This window comes from Mastomys coucha, unplaced genomic scaffold (assembly GCF_008632895.1).
Source record: "Mastomys coucha isolate ucsf_1 unplaced genomic scaffold, UCSF_Mcou_1 pScaffold1, whole genome shotgun sequence".
Taxonomy (NCBI): Eukaryota; Metazoa; Chordata; class Mammalia; order Rodentia; family Muridae; genus Mastomys; species Mastomys coucha.
In genome coordinates this window covers 85394212-85406126 of record NW_022196891.1, presented here as the reverse complement: position 1 = coordinate 85406126, position 11915 = coordinate 85394212, and the positions used below count along the sequence as shown (strand labels likewise).

The window sequence follows — 11915 nt, the reverse complement described above, 5'->3', positions numbered from 1 at the left end:
TTCTCTGAGTAGCGCTGGCTGTCCTGGAACTCACTCTGTAGACCAGGCTGGCCTCAAACTCAGAAATCTGCCTCCTGAGTGCTGGGATTAAAGGCATGTGCCACCACTGCCCGGCTCTACTAAATTGTTTCTTAAACTGCATGCCTATCTTCAGAGCTCTCAATAGTTTTCCTTTTTCAAACTGAAGACATAAATCTAAACAACATACTTCACAAACAAACCAGAACTCTATAACCCCTCCCCTCCTCCTCCTGGCTGCTCAAGCTGATTTACCAACACCTTCTTCTCCCACTGTATCAAGATGCCCCCTCTTCATACTTGTCGTATCTAGGCTCTTCTGATACTCATTTGGTCAATGTACCCAGAGGCTTTTGAGAGGCCATAGACCATGTGAACAACCCTATAGCTAAAATAGTCCTTGAGGATAAACTCTCCTGATACTATGTCAATGGCAACTCATGGCTTAGTGCAATCCAGCATGTTTTCCTAGAGAGATTCTATTGGCGAACCCTTGAAGCTATAAGTTCCGTGAAGTATGTGAATCACTTATATGGCAAAGACAATTTTCACAGGAGACTTGGGGGTTGAGGGGGACTACTTTCTAGTGACAGGCAGCTAGCTAAAGGCTTCCAAGCAGTAGTGCCTGCCAATCCACAACAAAATACTCAATGAAATTCCTCCATATATTCCAAAATTTTAAAATACCTATCTTAGAGTAATGACAATATATATGAATCCAATATTAATATTGAGCCCTTAAGGATCTACAAAGATTATCCCTATTGTGCTTAATGAAATCATGAACTAGTTTTCCAAGTTTCAGTATAAAAAGTATGCTTTAATAAATTTCTTTATTACATAATCTAAAATGGCCAATATGCTAAACCCCAAAACAAAATTTAAATCAGCAACCATTTAAGATTGAAGTCCCTGAATGAATATTAATTTATAAACTTCCCATTTTCCAATGGTTCTTATCTCAAAATGCTGGCTTTCACACAAATGCTGATAAGGCCATCACTAGAAGCCATCACTAGAGCAGTCTGTGTGTTTAGGATATTAGGTCTCTTCTGTTTCCTATGGCTGGCCCTTCCTGGTATCTTTATTGCCCAGGGATTTAATCATTTAAAGGCATTTAAAAGTGTTCTGGGGAAGTTAACATTCCAAGTTCTTAAATTGCTTTTTACATCATGAATTTATTCATTGTATGTGTGTATGTGTATCCCATGGCATGCATTTGATGACCAGAAGGCAAGTTGCACACGCTCAGAGGATCACTCTCAGGACACACTTCTCTCCCTTCATGTTGCAGACCCCTGGGGACTCAACTCATTACATCATATTTGGTGACAAGTGCCATCTTCATTGCTCAATATTCTCACTTCGTCTGTGAGAAGTGGATGATAAATCAACCCTCTGAACACAGGTCACAGGGACAGAGGGAAGGGAGTACTGTTCGAGCACTGAGCCTACATTGACTCAGCATCAAGGAGAAGCCATAAGAAGGTAAAGGCTCTGGGGAGACAGGAAGTAAATCTCAACACAGAGACATGCGGAATCCAGAGGTTGTCTGAACTCCCATGACCCAGCAGCTTCAGGGTGAGCTAATGATTGAGACATGCCCATGTGTCTGAAAACACACACATATACACATGGGCTGTCATGGGGCACCATCCTGAGAAGGTCTCACTACAGGTGGTGCTTTGAGAGAGAAGTTCACAATTTCATTTCTCTGAAGATCATAGCAAGTAGCGCTGTGCTGTGCTATCCAACATCTACCGTGTGGCCCAGGATAGCCCTAGGGAAATACCACTGAAGAAAGCTCATTGAAGAACATAGCAGATAAGGTTTGAAATGGTTGGTAGCTCGCTCAGGGGGCTGATAAATAGGGCTAGGGATTAGGCATGACTGCACAAATGCATACAGACACAGGGCCACCAAAAGAAAAGAACAGTTGTGGGTGGTGGAATGTCCAGGAGCACTTTCTATATTCAGTGGGTTTGCTGTCCACCCTTTGGCGTGAACTTTCGTGAGGGAACTAGGATTGCGGGGAAGAGAGGAGTTCCGTGCAAGCTGGTCCTGGGGAGTTGGGGGAAATCATCAATCTGTCCCAAGTAAGCTGCATCCCAGGATATGTTCTGGTTTTCTTACGCTACTGAGCAGGGGAAGGGAGCTATTCCAGTGAGTTCTTATGCCAAGCTATTCCCACTGACTCACTGGGAAGCATCCCACACAGAGGGAAAAGCCGAGCATCCCTTTCTGCAAGGGGTGTTTAGCCCGAGAAGACAGCTAAGCTTGGGGCAGAAGTGAACATCTACTTTAGTATTAACAACCATCCCTGCAATAGTATTTAGTCCCTTTGATTTATTTTGACAGATGTCTGTACATATAATTTTGTTGTTGATTGGTAGCATGTGTGTATATATACTAATTTGTTGTTGATTGGTTTTGTGTGTGAGAGATTTTTTTTTAGTTAATGTTTTTATTCTCCTATAGTAGGTACTTGGTTGTCATCTCTAATTTTTGTAAATTTTGAGATTATGATATAATCACATTGTTTTCAAAAAGCAAATAGAAAGACAAGACATTATACTGTCATATGTAGAATACAACAAACAAATCAAAAGACACAATGTTAGAAGCATTAGAGAAAAAAATGGAGACACTTGGGAAGATGGCTTCTTGGATAAATAAGAGAGATTGCTGTGCAAGTGTGAGGGTCTTCATTCAATCCCCAAACTCCTACATAAAACATTAGACTTTTGTGCACCTGGCCTAGCATGCTGGCCAGGAATGGAGACATGAGACTTAAGCATGCTAGCCCAATAGCCAAATTCCTGGCTCAGTGAGAGATCCTGTCTCAAGGGAACAAGGTGCAGAGAATGATAGAACAGAATATCTGATCCCTTTCTCTGGCCCTCATGGATACCTGCGTCCACCCACACAAGTGCACACATATGCACACATGTATACACATGCAAGACCAAAGATTAAAAGTAGAAAGATGATCAGAGCATGTTGTATGCACACACAGAAGTATTACAATGTTACAATGCTGTCCAGTTTATTATTTCAGTTTACTCATTGTAACAAACAGACACAGCAGTCACAAAAGAGGATATTAAACTAATTATGCTTTCGGTTTTTGTTGTCAATAAGTGAATAAAAATATAATTGACAGTGAACGTCTAAGACCCTCAGAGAAGCCTAGAGTTACAGAGTGGCTGTTCCTACAGTGAGAGGTTCAATGACATGTATGGATTTGGGAATGGGCAAGGGCTTTAATCAACGTCATTAATCTGGCTGTGTGATGTTTTCATTTGTGACTTAATTAGAGTCCAGTGAGTTTATTCTAAAAACTTAATAGCCAGGCACAGCAGCACTCGCTTATAATCTCAGCACTTAGGAAACAGAAGCAAGGGGCTGGCAATTTGCAGCCAGTCTGGGCAACGGCTTAATGTCTGTGCTGTCAGTCAAGACCCTGCCTCAAAAAACTCAATTAAAAATTTAAAACAAAGAGCAAGAAAAACATGGATAAATCAGAAAGGATAATTTGTCCCTTGGTAGACAAACAGTTTAAACTATAGGCAATGTCAGTAAATCATAGGGCCTGGAAGCCGGGTTGCAGCCCAGCAGTTAAGACAACTTGAAGCTCTTCCAAGGGGCTGAGGTGCAGTTCCCAGAACCCACATGGTGGTTTCTAACCCCTGTGACCCCAGTTCTAGGAAGTCGAACACCCACTTCGGGCCTCCTCTGGCACACTATACACATAGAAGTACACTTTACTAAACGCAGGCAAACCATTCATACCCATGAAGTATAAAAATAAAAACACTTAAGTCATCGGTATGCTACCCTTTAAAGAGAGGAAGATTTAAACAGAAAATGTTACATAAGTAAGATAGATTACTTCACCTACATACATGAAAACGATTGTGTGACTCTAGTGGAGCCCCGCCCCCCAAGTCTGGGCTCCTGGGATAGTCATTCAGACACAGCGACCTCTTTGTGCTTGGAACTTGCCTCTTGAAGTTTTCAAGAACCACTGTCTGCTAAAACTCTGCCCATTTTCACAGATCAGCCGAAACAAAGGCAACCAGAAAGATTGGCTTCATTGTTGCACACACCAAATTTTGCCAGGAACAGTCAGATGTTTTGGCACTGCCTGCAAAGTCCCTTTATACAAAATTTCCTATGTCCTCATTTTAAAAATTAGGGCCCAGTTGGGTTGCACCAATCAATTGTTAGAACAGGCGTCTTCTCGAGACAAGACAAGTGGCTCCCTATCTGTTAATGACTGAACCACTATCAACTGAGGACTGCCAGGGTGGAGTCTGGCTGCTACTCTAGAGCTGCTGTTGGGTGGCTCCACTCTCTGTACCTATCCCAGTGGCACAGGAACACAAGAGAACCCTGATCATCACCAACCACAGTGACTAAGCTCAAATTCTAGTCAAAAACCTCGAGTAGGTAGGAAGCCTTTCTGAATGCCTTCCCAAAACCTATTCACCAACTGTGGATGTGTGTGCGTGCGTGCGTGCGTGCGTGCATGCGTGTGTGTGTGTGTGTGTGTGTGTGTGTGTGTGTGTGTGTGTTTTCTTTTAGAGGTCAATACTGCACTGTTGTGCCAAAGTATTATATTTTAAATAGTTATAATCAGAAAAATGTATATATAGTATGTTCTGAAATTATCAAGTATGCTACATTGTTGAAAGAATAACTTAAATCAAATTAAGAATTTTCAGGACCACCTAAGGAAATCTATTTAGTACCTGATTCAGGGGAATAGTCAAGCATCTATCTATCTATCTATCTATCTATCTATCTATCTATCTATCTACCTACCTACCTACCTACCTATTCATCCATCCATCCATCCATCCATCCATCCATCCATCCATCTATCTATCTATCTATCTACCTACCTACCTACCTATCCATCCATCCATCCATCCATCCATCTATCTATCTATCCATCCTCCATCCATCCATCTATCTACCTACCTACCTATCCATCCATCCATCCATCTATCTGTCTGTCTATCTATCTATCTATCTATCTATCTATCTATCCATCCTCCATCTACCTATCTATCTATCTATCTATCTATCTATCTATCTATCTATCTTTCTAGTTAGGTAACTATAGATAGATAGCTATAGATACATATGGATACACAGTAATGTGCTTACTTCATATATAGGCATAGATAAATATATATGTGTGTGTATATATAAGTATATACACATCTATGTATGTATATACATGTGCATGCATGTATATTTGAAGTCAATGATCATTTCCATAAAATGTGGGGAGGAATTTTGCTGGTCCCTGTGTGAGTGCTCATATGGGAGCACTTCCTGGGAAACGGAGCATGCTCTACCTCTGCTTTGAAAAGCCAAAGTGGGCTTGGCAGTGCTGAGACACAGGAAGCCCTGAAGAAACAAAAGGCGGGTCTGTCTCTATTCTAGACATGGCAAATGCCAGACATCTCACAGCTCTCTTAGCATCTGACGGCCTGCAAGGGTCTTCCAAACTGTGGGTGACAATGACAATGATCATATAGCACCTTCTGAGTGCCTCAAGTGCAAAGTTCACTAGTTCTAAGGTCACCGATTTAACGCAACAGCCAAGTTCCATTCACATCAACAGACACTATCTGAGAAAGACAGCTGTAGGAGCCGAGCTAGGATTTAAAGCCCTGCCACAACCAGTGAGATCAGTATTGGACTCTAAAAGGGCTTAACATCTAAACATAAAATGCAGGGACCAAATAAAACAGAAATTCTCTGGACATGTGATTAGTGCCCAAGGCATCATTACTGTTCAGCTCTGGGGCTGAGAATTTTACAGCAGCTTAAAGGGGCTGGGGGTGGGGCGCATAGAAACGGCTAACACATCATGAGCTATACCATGAGGTCATTGAAATATCTGTCTTCCCCCGATGTCATTTGCATAGACCCAGGATTTAGACACAGCTTTAGCTTTTCTGGGTAGGTGCCATTTGAAGGGAAAGACAGGGAGACGGATCTCCGTGTTTAACCAAATGTTAAATATTTTTTATTTTACTCACCCGCACAGTGAGATGAATCCATTTCTTCCTAAGAATTCTCCCCGGTGTCATTACTTTTATTGGAGGCTGCAAACCATTTACTGTGTGATAATAAAACATGGTCTCTTTCTCGGATATTGTAACTTTGAACACAATCTGCCCATCCACTGTCTTTTCCATCACACACCTAAGAAAGCAACCAGAAAAGACAGAGAAGGTCAGTGGCCGAGCAGAACGGTAAGGCGAGGCACTGTCCTGTTAAAGTGACCCCAGCTCCACCCAAAGTGGTGTGCTAGGAGTAAATACTTGAACCTCATTACAACTCCTAGAAACCCTTATTCCAACAGAAGTCATTTTACTTCAGGAAAAAAGAATGAAATTCTTATTTACAATATTTTACCCAGAGCCTCAACACCCTTCATTAGAGATTCATGACAGAAAGTAAAGTAGTCACGTCCTACTGGAAAACTAACATTTGGGCTACTGGCCCATTAGTTCCCTGCTATTCCTTTTATAGGAAGTGGTGGGACATGCCATATCCCACATGGGTATTGAGGCACCAGGGCAAATCTTTCTTCTTCTTTTAATGTCAAATCAATTTGGAGTCCATGGAAAGCTCTGAGTTATCAGCCCTGAAGTCAGAATTGCTCTATTTGATTCCTGGGATGAAATGGAGACTGAACAACCGCTGTCTCTTCCTCTTTATCATGCACTGGCCAGAAGCCAGGAGCTGCGTGTGCAAGATGGCCACCTACGTCTTCCGTGCCTGCAGTCCAGCTGAGACACTGACATGGTGTAACGATTCTAGACGGAAGCCTCCTCTCCAAGAACAAGATTAAGTAGGATTTTGATGACATAAAACAACTTTAAGGTCTTGAGTCACACTTAACTACTTTAGAGACTGGGTTTTGATACACAGCCCCAGATGAGTTTGATCTTGCAGGTTCTCCAACCCAACCTCCTGAATGCTGAGATAATGAGTGACGCCATTCTGGGCTGAAATTTTTTTTTCAAAGGTCACTCCCCTCTGGGTTGTCTGGTGTGTCTTTCAGAGCCCAGGGCTCCTCCCTCACCTGACTGCCATCTACTCGGGCCGGGCACCTCCACGTGCATCACTGATCACAAAACCATCTTTACAGCTCAGAGACTTGGAAGCAGCCTTCTTTCCCGCTCACTAAGCACACTTTGCCATCTAGGGAGGAATGAGACTCCTTCCATCGGAGCACCAGAATTTTGAGGACCTGAAGGATAGATCGGATACTACATGCTTTGCTCCCCTAACGCAGTCAAAATCAGTCGGGAGAATCCCAGCGGCAGGCAAATGTAATGTTGGGCCACCCAAGAATGGCTGCAAACAATGTTTCAAAATTATCCTCACAAGGGAGCAGTTAAAAGTCTTGTTTCCCTTTGTCTATGTTTCCCCACAAGGTGGAAGACAGAGTAGGATGGCAGAGCACCAGTCTCTCCTTTATTGATACTAACTTACTATTCTTTTTGCCTGCATTTGGTGAGATATGAAATAAGGCATTTTTATTTCTGGCAAATAATTTTAGATAAAAGCTTTTAAACACATCCATATGTACGTACCTACCTACGTACATATGTACATGCATACATATATACATACATGCATGCATACATATGCATACATATATAGACTCTACTGCAGACTATTTTTAATGCTTCAGTCATTGAATATTTGAGATTTACTGACATGAAAAAAAAATCTGCCATTATCCTATTTCTCTGGGACGTTGAGAGTTTTTCTTTGTTCATTTGTCTTGAGTATAAAATCTACAAGTGAGAATTCAATCATTACACAGGAATGTATTTACCAAATGCAGACTTATTCCCCCAAGCTTGCTGAAAATGCTTTTCTTAATATGTTATTGATTATCTCCCTTGCTATTTTGTTTGCTTGTAAACACTCTAGCTTTGGTAGATAATAAATGTGAGACGGAGGCAGGTAGTAAAATATTTAGGAACTGGATTTATTCTGCTCCTGAATACACAGTAATTGGATAATCCACGTTTTGTTTGTTTTACTTATCTGGAGCAAACACCCCCAAATTCCCCCAATTCCCATAGGTACTTTTGCATCAAGAATGAAATGACCTTGATACAAGCAACAGATCCCCCAAACTATAAACCTCATGCCAGCACCTCTAGGAATGCCCCTGTATCTTATCATTAGGAAAGGAAGGTGACAAAAGGGGTGTTTGCTACAGAGATGTCTCTGCAAACTTGAAAAGGTGGTTTAAGGGTCCGGATGCTGGTGGCATGACAAGTAGCTTCAATTTCCAACAGTAAAACAAAACAGCGAAGTCTTTTTTTCTTTTCTTTTTTTCTTTTTTCTTTTGGTGAGGGAGGGGCAAGCGATTGAAACAGGGATAATGGACTCCCATTATTTTAACTCCAAACTTAAAACAAAAGTAAAGGTAAAGTGCACGACGAACCTTCCCTTGGCAGGCGAAACGTGAGTGCCTAAGATGCTAAGTCACACTCGCTGGTGAGGTGGCAAGATTTCCTTGTTTCATAGGTTCTAAGATAATCCCCCAACACAGTCCCACAAAGCTAATGGCCCAAAGGCAGGTGCCCAACACTACTAGGAGACAAAAGATGGGGTGAGAGTAACTAGAACGCACATCGTGCATGGAAGAAAATGGCAAAAGCAAATGTAATATTAAACAAATAAAGATCAATGGGAGCCAGAGAGATGCTCAAAGGCTAGTCAAAATTTTTGTTTTCTAGTAGGGACATTTTGTATACAGAAGCCTCAATCAAGACTTCAAACAAAACAATTATTTCTATTACAGGCACCTGTGCCTACAAATGGACTATCAACTTGCCTAGACTCCAAAGGTTAAGACCAACATTTCAGCTAGTCTATGAGAAATAAAAGAATAAATAATAAACGAGTTTGATATTTATCAATATATAATTCCATTGTGTATTATACTATGTGTAAGTGTTATACGTAACATATATTACATATGTACTTGATGTATGCTCAGATATATTTCCCTCCCAGTGCAACTATTTCAATACTTTCATTTTCCATTTCCGTTTTCAATGGATTGAAAACATTTCAGGAAACAATACTTAGGTTGTACAGCCAGAAAAGGGAAGACTAACACAGCGGCTGATCTTCAAGTGTAGGCCCCCGCAGGTGCACAGCTGTACCGTTACCTTAACTTCTAAGTGAGACCTCAGATTTCAATAACTTTCACAAATTCCCATTTCACAGGGGTTCTAGGCCAACTGAAAACTAGAACCGAAATATAGCTGGTGTTACTCACATAGTGCCTCCTTGCTCAAGGTTCAACCACACAGCTAAGGTAAATTCTGCAGCCAGCCTTGGAGCCCGTAGAGAGGGGCAGCTCTTGTGGCTTCCAAATATGAAGCTCGTGGAGTTGCTTCTGGAGTAAGGGCGGAGATGGCCATGGTCTACAGGGATGCAGCTCCGGAGGTCTTCTAGGAGGGCAGCGTAGGGAGGAGAGGCAGAGCGGTAGGGGCAGTCCTGGATACACAGCCTCTCCGTACACAGTTGCGCATGCTCAGCAGCCTCCACACCGCGACAAAAGGTGCTGGCGCTTGGGAATCCACACGTGGCGTGGGTCGGCACAGTGGATACCTTCTTGAAAGCACTGACATTCTCTAGCCTTGGGAAAACGCCCTGCGAGGCAACCAACACCGCTGAAGCCAAATAGGCAAGGATCAATGTTTTAGTGGCGTGACACAGGAAGCCCGGTGAGAGAGCCAGGTAATGCATGATTACAAAAAAGCATCTTTCACCTGATGAAGCCTTCCTAAATTAATATCCAGGCCTGCTCTGTTCATCAGAAACAGTGGAAAGGCTGGACACTTGCATACTGACTGAGAAGCTCCATCTCGGGGAGACTGCAGACACACTTTCATACGGAAGGCAAAGCAAGGCTGTCTTTAGAGAGGACAGAAACAGGAGTCGAAGCCAGTGCCTGGTGAACAACACACACGAAATTAAGAGTTTATTCTGAGTGTGAAGATTTTATGCCCCCCTACGAAAACAATGGCGAACTTCTCAAAGTACATCCCGAATCATCCAACTTAAGAGTCAAAGACTATGATAAAGATCTTAACATTATTGGACAAATCACGATCATCCATCTATAGGACGACCAGTTTATGTATTTGTATAGGACTGCGAATTGCAGAGGCTCATAGCTACTTTGAACTGTGACTCGACCCCAGAGAATTGGCACCACCCACTCTAATTAATGCAGTAAAGCACCCTTGAGCTCTTTTCACGAACACCATATGTTGTGACCAGAGCTAACTTGCATTTGCCCAAAGTGGAGCTTGCTAAGCACTCTGGGCCTTTTCCCCTCATCCCAGCCTGCACAGCTACTTTAAGCTCACGGCAAAGCTGATTAGAAACTCAACACCATCTGCTTGCCCTGCGCCTTAATATTTATCAAGCATTTGTGTTAATGTTTCCACATATGACTCTGTATTTGGAGGTTAAATATGGATTCCTAATACCGGGTAAGTAATTGTATTGATAAATAAGCTGAGTTACCATTCCTTTATTGCATTTCAACCAGTCCCCTCAGTGTGAGAAATAGCTCCCGGACAGGACCTCTGTCCCATGTTGCCTGGCAACCCTGCTGTCACCCCCTCCCCATTACATCTAGGAAATAGGCCCCAGCAACATGAAGGCTCTGAGTAAGACTTGGTGCTCAGGTTACTCTTTCCCACAGCTTAAAAGGTTACCTGTAGCTCAGTGCAGGCTGCTTGGTGGCCCCTCAGCAACTGAGCTGTTCCAGCTTTCAAGCTGGTACCTTAGTCAGTGGGAGGGAGTCAGGTGGGGCATGCATGCTTAATTTTTAAAGTAGCAGTACACCTTATCCTGTAATATCCCGCCGGGCTCCTCCTCTTTCCCGCTTTTAAGACGGTCGCTCCATGCAGTGCTCTAACCACAAAGATGTGATTCTAGGAGACAGCAACTGTATGGGTAGTCCTACATGCTCCCTCTTTGGGAGGAAGGAGCCAGCATGAGGCTAGCCAATAGATGAGATTTTTCTCTCACCTCAGGACACTCTGTTCTAACTGGGCTTGACTACTTTAGGCAAGATACACCTTGGATTTCTAAACACAGACTCTAAACCACCCAGAGAAACAACCAGGGACTAATGGGACTACTGAATTGTAGTCACCTAAATGCAAGCGCATGTGGGTGTTTGTATGCCCATGCCAGCCACTGTGTCTGTGGGCTTCTTAATACACCCAAAGTTGTCATTTCTGACCTCTGGGTTATACTCTCCTACATTAAAATATCCTAAGTTTCAACAGTCTTTGTAACCTGTCACTCTCATCTTTAAAAAAAAAAAATGTAATATGGTCTGGAAAGCAGAGTCAGTTTGTTCCCTATAAACTTACAGTTACAGAAATCTTGAGAAGTAGGAGATGTTTCTAAGTTGTTGCTCATTAAAAGGCAAGTAGAGAAAACTCCCTATTCTCCTTTTCCCTCTTGCCTTTCATTTCTCGCACCTGAGAACATTTTAGTATTCACTTGTGTCACCTTTGGTCAAAACCCTATCCTTGGCTCACTGATTTATTTAGATGGAAAACTTTAAGAACAAATTGTTAGTGTAAAGACAGCTGATTTATAAGGACTCATATGGATCTTAGAAAATAAGTCTTAGAAACAACTCAGGACACGATGCAGTAAAACTAGCATATCCTTGAGAGCTGCTACAGAGCAAGCGTATCATCAGCTGCTTTCCAAACAAACTCAGTGGGTAAAGGCTAGTGTCTTCAACACTGATGATCTGGGTTTGATCCTGAGTGAACAGACCATAAAAGGAAGGAAAGAGCAGA

The 11915-nt window shown here is 42.4% G+C and overlaps 1 protein-coding gene across 1 annotated transcript in view; it reads right to left on the bottom strand.

The window, feature by feature from the left end:
- Positions 1-9828, bottom strand: part of Ush2a (usherin) — a 689504-nt gene extending 679676 nt beyond the window's left edge. The window contains 2 exon segments of the mRNA XM_031338301.1: positions 6078-6243; positions 9356-9828. Coding sequence (XP_031194161.1) covers positions 6078-6243; positions 9356-9828 — 639 coding nt within the window.
- Positions 9829-11915: the final 2087 nt, after the last annotated feature.